The sequence below is a fragment of the Urocampus carinirostris genome, chromosome 2 (genome assembly GCF_059441175.1).
Source record: "Urocampus carinirostris isolate Australia breed hairy pipefish chromosome 2, RoL_Ucar_1.0, whole genome shotgun sequence".
Taxonomy (NCBI): domain Eukaryota; kingdom Metazoa; phylum Chordata; class Actinopteri; order Syngnathiformes; family Syngnathidae; genus Urocampus; species Urocampus carinirostris.
Window position 1 is genome coordinate 67,840,635 of NC_142350.1, and position 15,623 is coordinate 67,856,257.

Sequence of the window (15,623 nt, forward strand, 5' to 3'; positions counted from 1 at the left end):
TGTCTTTCTATTTCTCTTTGGATTTCATTCTTCCTCTCCCTCTCTTTTTCCCCTCTCTCACGACTTTTTACCTCTTTTGTTTCTCACGCTCTCTCCCTCTCTCTCTCTCTCCCTCTCTCTCTCTCTCTCTCTCTCTTTATTTTTCCACCTCTTTGCTCCAACTCTTTGTCTCTGTCTCTTTCGCTCTATGTGTCTCTCTTTTTCTCTTCCTTTGTTGCTCTTTGTCTCTTTTCTCTTTCTCTCTTCCTACCCTTCGCATTTTCTTTTCTCTTTTCTCTCCTTCTGTCTCTCTATTTCTCTTTGGATTTCATTTTCCTCTCCCTTTCTTTTTCCCCTCTCTCATGACTTTTTACCTCTTTTGTTTCTCACGCTCTCTCCCTCTCTCTCTCCCTCTCTCTCTTTCTTTGTCCCACCCTCTCTCCTTTTCCCTCCCTCTTTCTCTTATTTCTTTAGCTCTCTTTTTCTTTATCTTTAATCTACTAGTCCGGCCCCCGACATAATGTTTGTTCTATCGTGTGGCCCCCGACTTAAAATGAGTTTGACACCCCTGCTTTAAATCATCAGAAAAAGAAGATTTATCATGTATTTATTTTTCAAGATTTTTATTAAACATTGCACGAAAACAAAATTGGCATGGTCAAGTTAAAAAAAAATTTCATGAGAACATAAGGTGCTGCAGAAATACAGAGGGGGAAAAAATAAAAAATAAAAATAAAAATAAATAAAAAATAAAAATAATGTTTGAATCAATACCAGGAGGAGATTTTTTAAGTATCATATAAATCTCTCGGACTCTTTGAGTGTTCATCAAACTCAAAGATTCAATCCCAAAAAAAAGAAAAATAATCCACTGACAAAATTCAAAAACAGGTTTACACTTTTGCTATACATAAAAATCAAATTTTATTGCTTTTTCTGTCAAGAACCAGAACAGGATCAGGACCCAAACGCGTGACGTTTCTCACACAAGCCTTTTATTTTACAGGAAATGGGGAGTCATGCAAAATTAGGCAGCAGTCTGACGTGAAATAATGAGAAACCAGAGGCCGACGAGATCGATACCAATCGCCCGAGTTGATATCGGATCTATGGGGTCGATACCGGACAGGATAGGACAGACAGGATAGATAATGTAACAGGATATCGAAAATAAACAGGACAAACTAGACAGGAACGAAACTGGAAACCTAAATTAAACAGGACAAAATAAACAGGAACAATATTGGACAGGAAATACTTTCGCTAGGCTACACAGGCACACAAATCGGATCAGTCCCCACGACACAGTTCGTCACTGTCATTCTCCCGTTGTCAGTCCGTCAGCGAACCTCTGTTGTTACGAGGCAAACATTTTGACCCTGACTCCCGCCTGTCCCGTTTTTGCACCCGTTTTTCCACCAGGAAATGGGAGTCATGGACGTAAGACAGCAGTCTGACGTGAAATAATGAGAAACCAGAGGCAGACGAGATCGATACCAATCGCCCGAGTTGATATCGGATCTATGGGGTCGATACCGGACAGGGTGGGACAGACAGGATAGATAATGTAACAGGATATCGAAAATAAACAGGACAAACTAGACAGGAACGAAACTGGAAACCTAAATTAAACAGGACAAAATAAACAGGAACAATATTGGACAGGAAATACTTTCGCTAGGCTACACAGGCACACAAATCGGATCAGTCCCCACGACACAGTTCGTCACTGTCATTCTCCCGTTGTCAGTCCGTCAGCGAACCTCTGTTGTTACGAGGCAAACATTTTGACCCTGACTCCCGCCTGTCCCGTTTTTGCACCCGTTTTTCCACCAGGAAATGGGAGTCATGGACGTGAGACAGCAGTCTGACGTGAAATAATGAGAAACCAGAGGCAGACGAGATCGATACCAATTGCCCGAGTTGATATCGGATATATGGGGTCGATACCGGACAGGATGGGACAGACAGGATAGATAATGTAACAGGATATCGAAAATAAACAGGACAAACTAGACAGGAACGTAAACTGGAGTAAACAATAAACAGGACAAAAATAGACAGAAACGAAAATGGAAACTGAAATTAAACAGGACAAAATAAACAGGAACAATACCGGACAGGAAATACCAACAGGAACAGGACCGAGTCGAAACCCACATCTTGCGGGGCAGAAGTTCGTTGACGGACTGACAAAGGAAGAATGAGAGCACTGAGTTTAAATAGACAGAAAGCCAATCTGTTAATGACATCAAGCTCCGCTGTTGCCACACGGGCGGGGCCAATTGGGCGCCATGGCAAGCAGGACAATAGTTTCCCGATATAAAAAGTAATATTATGGACTCAATCACAAACATTTAATGAGTGCCTCGGTCCAATCTTTTCCCATTTAAATTTCTTCATAAATATCTTATTGGATTCATTTCCATATAGCAGAACAACTTAATTTAAATGATTTATTCAATGATTTAAACGTCTTTCTGGTTTTTATTTTATCATTAAAATATTTACAGGATTAAAGGAACGTGCCTGTCGTGAATTTCGGGCCGGGTCAGGGTCAAAACTTCAATTATTATGTCCCGGTTTCTCTCTCGCTGCCTTTTTTAAAAATAAATTATCCACCCGTCATGGTGCGTTACATTTCCGGTAGAATCATTGGAAAGCTAGCTTTCGCTAGGCTACATAAATCAGATCATTCCCCACAACACAGTTCGTCACTGTCACTCTCCCGTTGTCAGTCCGTCAACGAACCTCTGTTGTTACAAGGCAAACATTTTAACCCTGACTTCCGTCTGTCCCGTTTTTGCACCCGTTTTTCCATCCGTTCGTTCCCGATCTCCCTGTTTGTCTCCGACTCCGACCTGTTTTTGATTCTGACCACGTTTGCTCCCCCGTCCCGGCTTGCGACCCGTTTTTGATCCCGACCACGTTTTTGCTCTCCCAGTCTCAGCTACTGACCCGTTTTTTTTCCGTCCCTGACACGAAATGCACGCTACCAGACAGAATGTTTTCGTCCTCTTTCGATTTTCCACAGTTACACAATTTCCAAGAACTCGTTGGGGTCGGCTTGACCGCATGTTCCACTCCAAGAAGAATGTTATTCCTTGGCAGCCCGAGGTGATTAATAATAACGTTCGCTGACATTTACACCCGGGAGAAACAAGCCTGGAATTTCCCGTTTCAAACTAATGCGTTCTGCTTATGTCAAGCTCGACTTCAATAATCCACAACACGACCTGTTGTTCCCGTCCCTGACACCGCCATCGCCCGCTCCGGAAGATCCACTTCCGTATTCGGATCACGATCTGATTACGTGAGCGGCTTGCTTCCCGCTTCCAGCGAGACCGGATCGCGGTCTCTGCCCTTCCTCTTTTTATCAATAAACTTGTGGTTAACGCTACACATTTGGGCCCTGATTCTGTCCTGGTCGTGACAGTCACTTAATGACTCCCGACGTTGCATTGGTTGGGTTAAGCGAGGGGGCTGGGAATCTCCTCCCATGGGCGTGCCAAGGGGAATCCTTTGTATCAATCTCCCAGAAAGAGTCAATAATAATAATGTGTAGTGTGTTCTTGACTCTAGTCAACTTGGGAGATATGGCTCCGGCATAAACATACATACTGAAGGATTTTATTTTTTCTACGATATGTGTTGTTTTGAGTTCCTTTAGACATTAAGGAGCCGTGGAGCCCACGTGGGGTTTTTTTTCTCTGCCCATGGGAGAAGCCGACGCACCAGCTTGGGAGAGAGACGTGGGCAGAGCAAAAACTTCAGAAGATCGAATAAGGGAGAAGATCGGAGAACGAGAGGGACAAATGAGAAAGGAGGCTCGACGAAGAGCGACACTAATTTGGCTAATTCGGCTAATTCAATGGAGTTCACTTAGTTAAATACTTTAAGAAATTAAATCTGCCCCCGTGTGGAAATGCCGGAGAACGTCGGTTGTGTTTGGTTAATGGAGTCAGATTACTCATTCGAACAATTTGGTAAACGATACATTTTTCAAGATATTCATTCCTAACAATACATAGATACATAAAGTACAAAAATTAATGAAAAACACCCGTTTCATGTAAAGACACAGAAATCTAAAACATGTAAATGTTTCTACAGTTTTGTTGGATTTTGTTACAACATTTGTAATCATATATCACATTTCCTCCTCCCGAGTCCTCACAAATAAAATAGGACATTTGGGGTTTTTCGGGCTCGGTCCTGCAAAATCAGGTTCGTAGGTCAGGCTTAGGCTGGAAAGGCAAAATCTTGACTCTACTTTTTGGATCTATTAAAAAATAGCTGTAGCTTCTTAAAACTTCGTCCATGTTGTATTTTCGTCTCAAAAATCCGCGCAACTGAGAATTTTTTTATGTGAAATAACCTTGGAATGGGTTTCCTCAATGTTCTCTGGTTGCTCAATGGTAGTCAGCAAATACAGCTGCAGTGGGTGCTTTGAGAGTGGCGCCTGCTTCTGGCGACATCCAGTGGACATAATGGCTCATTTTTCTCTTGTGCTTCTCTCAGCATTGTCTCGAGTAAAAGAACCTGAAGGGCCACCTTCGGGCTATTCACGCTGCCGGCTTCCACACCCGGCAGGGGTCCGATTCTGTCACCGTCCGGGTATCGCGTTCCCCGGTTCTCCTTTTGTGTCCAGAAGTTTCGTTTTACCTTAAGCCACCTCAGGTATTTTTCTCCCTTTGGAGACCTTCTCCGCATCTCCACGGGGTCGGACGGCTCCTCCGGTCTCCGCGGGTCGGCGGTCCCCCGCCGAGGAGTTCCTGCTCCCGACGCTGTCCCTGGTGGGTCTGCCCAAGACGCTCCTCAGCTGGGCCCAGAAGAAGGCCTGCTGGTTGGGCTGCTGAGGCCACTCCAGGTAGGTCTTGGTGCTCAGCATCTTCTTCAGCTTGCAGTACTTGCTGGGCAAGGAACCCGGGTCGATGGGTTCCTTGACCACCAGGATGACGTCGCTGAAGTTTTTGCCCATGGCGCGTTGCTGGGCGAAGTAGAGTTCGTAGTTGCACCAATCGCTGTTGACGAAATGCCGCGATAGGACGAATATCACCTGCAAGAAAACAAAAGATCTTCAGATCTTCGGTGAACAAAAAGGATTTCCTGTCATGTCCTGCACGGTTGTCATGGCGCCCAACTGGCCCCGCCCTTTAACACCGGCTGACCTGCATTTCCTGATTACTCTTTTTGGAACTGCCCTTGGCCAGATCGTTGTTTACCCTTGTTGGAAACCTGTTCATGCCTGTTTGATACCTGTTTAATCCCGTTAAAGGCCTAGTCTGTAGTTTTGCCTGCATTTGAGCCTGCTTTGTTTTGTTTTTGGTCCGTTTGTGTGACGCAAATGAGTTCCAACTCCCTGCTTCCCGACCCGCTTCGTGACATTTCTTATGAAGCCTAAAATATGTTATGGAGTTGCTTTAAGTTCTGTTCATTTTGTGTCTCTACCAGGGGTAGGCGGAGTCAGGCTTTTTCATCCGGCCCACAAAAGGAAAATGCTCAAAATATTATGGGAATATAGGACCAGAACGGAAACAGGACCCACTCACGTAACGTTTACCACAAGTTTTATTGAAGGAAAGATAAGGGGCTGCACCTAGGGTGTTCGCTGGACGCGGGAAGCAAGTCACTCTCGTCCTTGGATTGTGATCGGAACACGGAAGTGGATCTACCGTAGCGAGCGATGGCGGTGTCAGGGATGGAAAAAAACGGGTCGGTAGCCGAGACTGGGAGAGCAAAACCTTGGTCGGGATCAAAAACGGGTCGCAGGCCGGGACAGGAGAGCAAACGTGGTTGGAATCAAAAACAGGTCGGAGTTGGAGACAAACAGGGAGATCAGATACAGATGAGTGGAAAAACGGGTGCAAAAACGGAAAGGCGAGAGTCAGGGTCAAAATGTTTGCCTTGTAACAACAAAGTTTCACTGACAGACTGAAAACGGGAGAGTGACAGGACTGGGCTTAAAAAAGGACAGGTAACCAATCAGGTAGCCCGCAGCGTGGTCGGGGTCGGAAACGAGTCGTAAGCCAGAACGGGAGAGTAGACGTTGTCGGGGACAGAAAGAGGTCGTAAGCCGGGACAGGAGAATAGACGTGGTCAGGAGCAAAACAGGTCGTAGCGGTGTCAGGGATGAAAAAAAAAACGGTCGGTAGCCGAGACTGGAAGAGCAAAAACGTTGTCGGGATCAAAAACGGGTCGCAAGCCGGGACGAGAGAGCAAACGTGGTTGGAATCAAAAACAGGTCGGAGCCGGAGACAAACAGGGAAATCAGGAATGGACGGGTGGAAAGACGGGTGCAAAAATGGGAGAGGCGGGAGTCAGGGTCAAAATGTTTGCCTTGTAACAACAGAGGTTCACTGTCGGACTGACAACGGGAGAGTGACAGGACTTGGCTTAAAAAAGGACAGGGAACCAATCAGGTAGCCCGCAGCGTGGTCGGGGTCGGAAACGAGTCGTAAGCCAGAACGGGAGAGTAGACATAGTCGGGGACAGAAAGAGGTCGTAAGCCGGGACGGAATAATAGACGTGGTCAGGAGCAAAACAGGTTGTAGCCGGAGACAGACGGTAGCAAAAACCGGACAGGGTCGAGAAAGGCTTGCCTAGTATACGGTGAGGTTCAGCGTCGAAGTGGGGAAACCCCTTCTGTCTTTTAATCTGCCTCAATTCGAGAACACCTAATGCTAGCTGGCAGCTAGCCGGCCACTCTCTAAATTGCTTTCTTACACTGAAGGGGGAAGCTGTCTAATTTTATTTGACTTTTCTATAATGGCAATGAAACCATTTATTCAATTTCAATGATGTGTTGTGTGTTATTATTTCGAGATCTATAATTGTTATTTTGTCGCAGTCGTATACTCTCAGTCTGTGTTCACGTCATGTCGAGGTAAATTTAACAGCTGGGCAGCTTTGATGGAGGTGCTTATGCCGGGAAAGGAAAACGGACGTGGTCGGGAGCAAGACAGGTCGTAGCCGGAGACAGACGGGAGCAAAAACGGGACAGGTTGAAGTCAGGGTTGAGAAAGGCTTGCCTAGTATACACTGAGGTTTGCAGATGGACTGACCATAGGGGACAGACAGGACTGGGTTCAAATAGTGACAGGGAGCCAATCAGAACCCACAGCAGTGGACGCCAAATGAGCTGGCACAGGTTATGACAATAATAGTAAATAAAGTACTACTATTCAAAAAGTGTCCCCATTGTCCTTTTCTGTGTCCACAATACAAATACAAGAACAATATTATCGTCATGATTACCGATATGCTTCACCTGTGCCCACTCCTTTGGCGCCAACTGACTCTGATTGGCTCTCTGTCCCTATTTAAACCCACTATTATCCGTCCCTGGTTGTCAGTCCGTCTGCGAACCTCAGTTTAGACTAGGAAAGCCCTTTTTTCGACCCTGACTCCAACCTGTTTTTGCTCCTGTCCGTCCCCCGGCTTCGACCCGTTATTGATCCTGACCACGTCTACTCTCCCGTCCCGGCTTCTGACCCTTTTTGTCCCCGACCACGTCTACTCTCCTTTCCCGGCTTACGACATGCTTACGACCACGTTTTTGCTCTCCTGTCCCGGCTACTGACCCGTTTTTTTCGGTTCCTGACACTTCCCACTTCCGCGTTCAGAGCGACCTGCTTCCTGCGCCCAGCGAGCACCGGATCCCTTTCCTTTCTTCCCAATAAAACCTGAGAGAAACGTCACTCAAGTGGGTCCTGTCTCCGTTCTGGTCTTGACAATTATAAAATTACTACAAAACAAAATATCATATTTAGTGCTTATAAACAGGGTCCTAATTTATTATTTTGCCTTAATTCCGAAAAGAATAAGTAATATAGAAATACTCCTAAGTATTACTCAAAAAATACTACAAGTGCCTAATATTAAAAATACTAAAGAAATCCTAAAAATATACTTCTATACAAATACTACAAAATGACGGTACTTCAACACAAATATCACAAACATACCACTTCAGTCATTCTATTATATGAAAATACTTCTCCATAAATATTATTACATAAGTACTACAAAAACCTCTTACAAAAATATTACGACAGAAATACTAGAGTAAGACAGCCACAGTACAAAAAAACTACAGAAATACTACAAAATCACTACTGCAGAAAAAAATGCTAATAAAAAAGTACAGAAAAACGATAAACGGGAATACTACAAAAAATCCAAATACATAATTACTAGAAAATAGAACTACAGTAATCCTTCAAAAATACTCCATAAATATTACAAAAATACTTTAAAAATGCTACAGTTCTGTGGAAACACGACAAACATACTACAAAAATAAAACTACAGTACTACTATTTAATACTATTTCATTTTACTACTAGGATTCGCTAAATAATTCACACTTTCACTTTAAGAAATCGCCTTCCAATCCTAAAAAACAATCTTCTCACAAAACATGCAATAAAACTCTCCACTAGGTGGCAGCATTGCTGCAGCCATTTGTTTGAAGTGAAGAAGAAACTGACCACAGTAGCACACACATCTCTGACGTTAACACAGAATATAGTAAAATAAATTAAAAATATAGTAAAATGTAAAGTAATTTTTTTAATCCGCTGGCGTATATTTTAAGTAATTTTTATTTTATTTTCAAGAGTTAATTTTAACGCAATTATTCAAATAAATCCTAAAAAAGAAAAACTGTTACATGTATTCTTTCTTTAAAATAAGAGCGTCATTTGTCTTATTTAAATATTTAGATACGTTTTAAGTACTTAAATAAGTAAATAACGTTTAAAATAATCAATAATATCATTTAAGGAAAAAACAACAACAACGTAAATTATTAAAAATCACTTTGTCTTAAAATGAAAGTTTGATGTAATTCATTTACTACGGATTCATTTATTCACACAAATACTATTATTGTTTTTATTCTGAGATCTTATTTGTGTAGAATATTTTCAAAAAGATATTCGAACAGTGAAATCTTTTATTAGATGTTTTATTTTGAAAAGTAAATTGATTTTGATAACCCCTGAGCTATCGAATGTGGCAACAAATGTTGTTAAAATATGTGTTTAATATTTGACCACTAGATGGCACTGTTGCCTAATGCGAACGAAAACCGGTGCCAACGTAAAAGGCAAGATGTCCGAACCAGAACGGGGACAGGACCCATTCGCGTAACGTTTCTCACAGTTTTATTGGGAAGAAGGGAAAGGATTGCACACACGATCCGGAGATTGCGGGGAGTAGGTTGCTCGGACGTGGAAGTGGGACTTCCGTGGCGAGCGATGGCGGTGTCGGGAACGTAAAAAAACAGGTCAGTAGCCGGGACAGGAGAGCAAAAACGCCAGGGAAGGAGAGTAGACGTATTAGGTGACAAAAAGAGGTCGAAAGCCAGGACGGAAGAATAGATGTGGTCAGGATAAAAAAATGGGTCGACAGACAGGAGCAAAAAACAGGCTTGCCTAGGGTTAACTGAGGTTCGCAGACGGACTGACAAAAGGGGACAGATAGGAGAGGGTTTAAATAGGGACAGAGAGCCAATCAAATCAAAGTCGAAGGCCAGGTCGAGAACAAAACAGGTCGTAAAGGGAGACAAAGTAGAAGTAAAAACAGGCGAAAAAGGACTTGCTGTGTAAAAACAGAGATTTGCAGACGGACTGACAAAAGGGGACTGACAGGACAGAGTTTAGATACTGACAGGGAGCCAAAATGTCAACAAGCTGCAGCTGGCGCCACACGAGCAGAGCCAATTGGGCGCCACGGCAACCGTGACACACGTGTGGGGCCAATTGGGCGCCATGGCAACCATGACACAAGACATGGAACAAACATGGCGACGACCTTAGGTATGGATTATTATTATTATTATTATTATTATTATTATTATTATTATGGTTTTAGGTTTGTCTGTTTTTTAAACTCAGAACTAAGTTTGATTATAGTACAGTAAGAACAACAGTACTTGAATCAACACAATTGGTACACCCCCTCCTAGTATTTTTACTTTAAGTTACATTGTTTTGCAGTAGGTTCTTATATTTTCCACATTTTTCAGCCAGAACTACAATGTTTTTTGGCTTTGACTATAATACTTGATTGTTCATTCATTCATTTTCCCCTTGGACCTTTTTGGGTCCTGAAGGGTTTTATACATTTGACTATAAAGGATTTTATACGATTGAATACAAGTTACATTTATTGAGTTTAATGCAAGATATTCACTGGCTGGGCTGTGGTCAGGGCACCCTAGTAGAAAATGTTCTTTAAAGGAACGGCGGGAACGGGACGTACGGCGGATAAGATAATCAGCACATCCGGATGCTGTTGCCGCAGAAAGGCCCCGATGACATAAAAACGCTCGGTGTTGTTTTGAACATTCCAGACATCGCAACGCTCTCCTCTGAGGTGGTGAAGCAAGCCCAGGGGGGGCTTCCTTGGCACGCCCATGGGAGGAATCGGAACGCCATCATGCGGGGAGAAGATGGTGAATAGGAGAGAGCTAAAGGACTTCAGAAGAGGGCTTCCCAGAGACTCCAACGACACTAATTCGGCCGTTTTCGATGGAGTACACTTTGTTGATTTGTGAGTGAAATTAAATCTGCCCCGTGGGAAAATGTCGGCTTCCTGTTCATCTTTTCCGTCGAGAAACGAGCGCGCATACATTGTTGGGTGAACGTAGGTCGTGTTTGGTTAATGGAGTCAGATAACTCGTTCGAACAATTTGGTAAACGGCAATGTTCCCTGTCATTTTCCTTAGTCGGTGAGCAATGCTTGAAACAACAGTGAGCAACCATAATCCCAAGTGTGGCAAGATAATTAATTATCAAACATGTCCAAAACTTGACATCAACTAGATTGACTAACCCTAACCCTAACCCTAACCCTAACCCTAACCCTAACCCTAACCCTAACCCTAACCCTAACGCTTGATATCATTGGAAATTATTTGAATGCAACACAAACTTTTTCTTCTTTTTCTGTGTTTTTTTCTACTTTATTTTAAATTCCTTTAAAAAAAATTTCATTGTGTTTATTTTTTCGGAGCTGTTACTTTTTTCTTTTTTTTTCTCTATTTACCTTTTCCCTACATTTCTTTCTTTTCTTTTTTTCTGGCTTTTTTTCTACATTTTTCCTTCTTTTTTTCTCTTCCTCTTGTTTCTTTTTTTCCTCAGCCTTATACAACTTTTTCATTTTGGTATTTTTTTCTTTTTTGTTCTTTTCCCCCCTTCCTTTAAGTCATTTTGTGCATCATTTGACATAGTATTTGGTCATGTTGGGATGAAAGAAGCAAAAACAACCTGAAGAGCCGTTTAGGACCCAAAAGAGCCGGTTCCTTTCAGTGAGCCGAGCCGAAGAAGCCGGTTCTCGACAAACTCTACTAACTTTACTCAACTTTGTTCTACTTCGACTTCAAAATACCGCATTTAGGACACAACGTCAGGGGAACCCGTGTATTTTTACCTCCACGCACTGTAACTTTGACTTAAGTCGCTTCTTAATTAGCAACTTTGAGCCCTGATTTTTGTGAGCTAGCTAGATTTTCTTGTGCGCTGAGAATGTGCAAGCAATTGCTAATTCCCAAAAGTACGATAGGCTAATCTAATGCTAGCTAAAATTCCACATTTACTGAAACGTGCCTCTTTCGTCATCTCAGACCTCAAAGCTGGTAAAGCCAAAATAAGCCACTTCCTCTAAAATAGTTTCGATATTACACATTTTCCACACTGGCAGGGCATCACAAGTTAGCTTGCGCAACTTCTCCGCCTTACCTTGTGACTGCTCTCGATGTTCTCGATGATGTTGTCGATGATCCAGCGCCCCGGCATGAAATCCCTCTCGTGTATGCACAGTCTGTAAGGATTGCGGTTGTCCTCCAGGCAGGGCAGGAGTTGATCCCTCACCCAGTCGGCATCCCAGTGGCTGTAAGAGATGAAGGCGTGATAGGCGAAAGGTCCGGCTTCTCCGGCAGCTCGCTCCTTGTGTGCTCTGTATTTGGCCCTGAGGATCTGGTAAGTGGCCTTGGTGTACCAGGGAAGGTCAAAAAGGTAGCAGAGGAGCATCAGGATCAGGATGACTGCCGTGGTGGTGGCCACGCTGATGACGACGACCAACCGGACGTCGCAGGCGACCTTGCTCGGGAAGTACTTGGAGATAACGGTGTTGAGGAAGGGCTCGGGGTGGTAGCATCTGTAGTTGGCGGGCCAATCCGTGAGGTTGATCCGGCCTTTGTTGGTGGTGTCCTCGATAAAGGCGTGAAGGTCGCAGGTACAGTGGTAGGGGTTGTTCCCGGCTCTCAGGTAAGAGAGTCCGGGCATGTGCTGGAAGGATTCCTTGCTGATGAGACCGAAAGAGTTCCCGTCCAAAGTCAGTCGAACCAGCGATGGACTTATCCACTTGGACGGGATGAATTTGATTTTGTTGTCACTTAGAAGCAGCACCTCCAGGTTCACGGCGTTCTCGAAATAGGTAATGTTAAGCTGGTCCAAGTTGCACGAAGACAGGTCCAAGTACCTCACGGTGATGGGAAGGCAAGCCAGGGCTTCTGTGGTGAACTGATTGTGGTGAGCGATAATCCTGGTGATGTTCTTCTGCCAGATGCAGCCTCGACTGCTTTCAGCAGAACCTAGCTGATTGTGGCTCAGGTCCAACACCTGCAGCCGGCTGAACTGCCTGGTCAGCGCCGACAGGTCCCTCAGGCTCGTCAGCTCATTGTTGCTTACGTTGAACGTGTGAAGGTTGGACACCGAGCCACGATAGTCACATATCTGGTTGAAGATGTAGTCATTCTGCAGACGGTTGTTGGAGACGTCCAGGATCTCCACGCCGTTCATCTCCACCCAGGCGTCGCAAGGGACAGAATTGAAGTAGACGTATCCGATGGAAAGCTGCCTCACTTTGTTAAACCAGGTGAAGCGCCAGTCGAAACGTAATATGTCGGGATTGCTGATGTACCTGAGAAGAATCGAGAGCATGATGGTTACTTTTTTGCACGGTACTTCTAAAGCGCCCAAGAAGCCTTACCAGAGATCCAGTTTTTCCAGCTTGAGGTCCGTGATACTGGATCTGGCACCGCTATCGATGAATGTCGGGGAACGCGCGAAATCGATGTATTGGAACCTGACCCTCTTCACGTGGGCGGTCTGGAGGTTGGTCAGGGCCATTCTTAGAAGGTTTTCATTGAACTTTCCTCTGTGGAAAACTAATTGGTAGGCGGAAATGTCAGCTAAACCCTGGAAGATGTCCACGTCTCCCACGTAGTACATAAACTCGAAAACGTTGCGGAACTGGATGGCAGTGAAGGTCTTGTTGGCGAGGTCTCGCAGCATGTCCAGGAGGGCTCCCGGTCGCTGGTCCACGGCCATGTCGAAGCCCATCTGATGGGTCTGGATAATCCGTAGACTTCCGGGTTCGTAGTAGGTCAAATTGGAGGAGCATTTGATAGCGAAAGCTTGTAACTTGATGTTCTTCAGCGGTTGGAAGTCTTCTCTTTTCAGACCTTCCACCAGAGGACCACCCACAGACAGAACCTGTAACTTGCTGAGCCTTGAGAACCCTTTGGATAACGTAGCACGTCTGTAGAGATTGTTGGACATGTAAAGGTACTTTAAATTCGATAGAGACGTCAGAATCGAGGCAGGGATCTCTGGCAGCGAGTTGTTGAAAATGTTGAGATGTTCCAGAAGATCGTTCCTCCGGAAGGCGTCACGGTGGATGCGCGAGATGTTGTTGTACTGCAGCTTGAGTACGCGGAGACGAGGGAGACGGAGGAAGTCCTCCGGACCGATCTCTTGGAGTTTGTTGTAGGACAGGTCGATGTCCTCCAGCGTGGACGGGAAGTGTCTCCATGGGACGCTCTCTAGCAGTCCACCGAGGCAGTTTGCTGTGCGGCCCCCGTTGGAGAACTGACAGGGTACCACTGGCAACGTGCTGTTTGGGGTTGCTGGACTTTGGGTCGGCAGCGCTTGGACTCTGCTGAAGACCGCGCTGAGAGCGAGGAGTGTCCACAACATTGCGACTCACCTGGAATAGAAGACAATTGTCTTTAATCTTATCGTGCGTTGTTTACTATCATGGTTGCCACGGTGACTGACTGACTCGGTCCTGTTTTCCTGTTGATATCTCCGGCCCGGTATTGTTCCCGTTTTTTTTTTTGTCCTGTTTAATTTCGGGTTCCAGTTTTGTTTTTATATATTTTATTATTTTCTCCAGTTTTCACTCTCGTTTAGTTTCTCCTGTTGATTATAGATATCCGATTCGTTGTCAATCCTGTCTGTCCCGTCCTGTCCGGTATCGACCCCATCTGTCTGATATCAACTCGGGCAATCGGAATCGGTCTCGTCGGTCTCTGGCCTCCCTGTCCTTCCACGCCAGACCGGCTTCCTAACGTGCATGACTCCCCATTTCCCGTAAAATAAATGGCTTGTGTGAGAACGTCACGCGATTGGGTCCTGATCCTGTTCTGGTTCTGACAGTTTACAACAAGATTACGAGTGGCACTCCGGGATAAACATGTAATAAAGGACTTAAAATAAAATAAAAAATGATAAAAAAGAAAGTTAGGATAAATGTGCAATTTTTACAAGGACTTCATTGTAGTTGTAACTTGAAGTTGTAAGTGCTTCGTAACAAATATTATTACCTTCTTTTTTTATTGCACATATTTTTCACTTCCTATTGATGCGTGCACTTGCGATGGAGCTCAAATTTAGTTATACGAGTATCATGACAATAAAGGTATTCATCCATCCATCCCTTATCTGCACCGCTTATCCTCAGTAGGGCCGCAGGGGTGCTGGAGCCATCCCAGTTATCTTCGGGCAGTGGGCAGGGGACATCCTGAACTGCTTGCCAGCCATTCTCGCTCATTCACACCTAGGGACAATTTGAACCGGCCAGTTCACCTGACATGCCTGTTTTTGGAATGTGGGAAGAAACCAAAGGAAACCAACGCAAGCATGGGGAGAACATGCAAACTCCACACAGGAGATTCAATCTCATAACTTCAGAACTGTGCTGCAGACGCACTAACCACTGTCCCACCATGCTGCCTAAAGGCATTCAATTCAATTCAATTCAATTCAAAGTAGGGAAATTGCATTGGCAGAGAGGGCAGGCAAGACTCGACAGAGAGCAACCGATGATTTTCTGGGCCGTGTTGATGACTCTCTGTAAGGTTTAGGTCTTCTGTCATTCACCCATCAAAGATGCAGATCATTTGATCTGCATTTCTATAGCGCTTTTCAAGTCAATGACTTCCCAAAGCGCTTTACAGTGTGCTTCACATTTCCCAATAGCGGCCTTGCAGCCATGTAAGGCGCTAACCTGTTTATTGGTGGTATTAGGGGTTCAGTGTCTTACCCAAGGACACTTCAACATGTAACACGGATGAGCCGGGATTCGAACTGCGATCTCTTGGTCCCAAGACGAGCACTCTCCCTCCTGAGCTAATGCCACCCATTTAATCTTCTGGATGCAATACTCTTTTAGTACATGGGTCACTCGGGATTTGTGTTTCAGTACAATCGTCGAAATCTGGAAAGCTGTAAAGAACAACTGAAATATATAACATTTTAGAAACATCTACATGCATACAATCATTCGTCAGTCAGGCTACCAAAAGACCGTTCTTTCCTTCTGAAAAAAAATACCCACAAGAGATACTCGAT

At 44.5% G+C, this 15,623-nt stretch overlaps 1 protein-coding gene across 1 annotated transcript in view; it reads right to left on the reverse strand.

The window, feature by feature from the left end:
* Positions 1-647: 647 nt before the first annotated feature.
* tlr18 (toll-like receptor 18) overlaps positions 648-15,623 on the reverse strand; it is a 36,592-nt gene continuing 21,616 nt past the window's right edge. The window contains exons 2-4 of the mRNA XM_088327584.1: positions 12,979-13,977; positions 11,727-12,909; positions 648-5,038 (exon numbers count right to left, since the gene is read on the reverse strand). Coding sequence (XP_088183710.1) covers positions 4,646-5,038; positions 11,727-12,909; positions 12,979-13,967 — 2,565 coding nt within the window. The 5' untranslated portion in view covers positions 13,968-13,977 and the 3' untranslated portion in view covers positions 648-4,645. The remainder of the gene's footprint in view (positions 5,039-11,726; positions 12,910-12,978; positions 13,978-15,623) is intronic.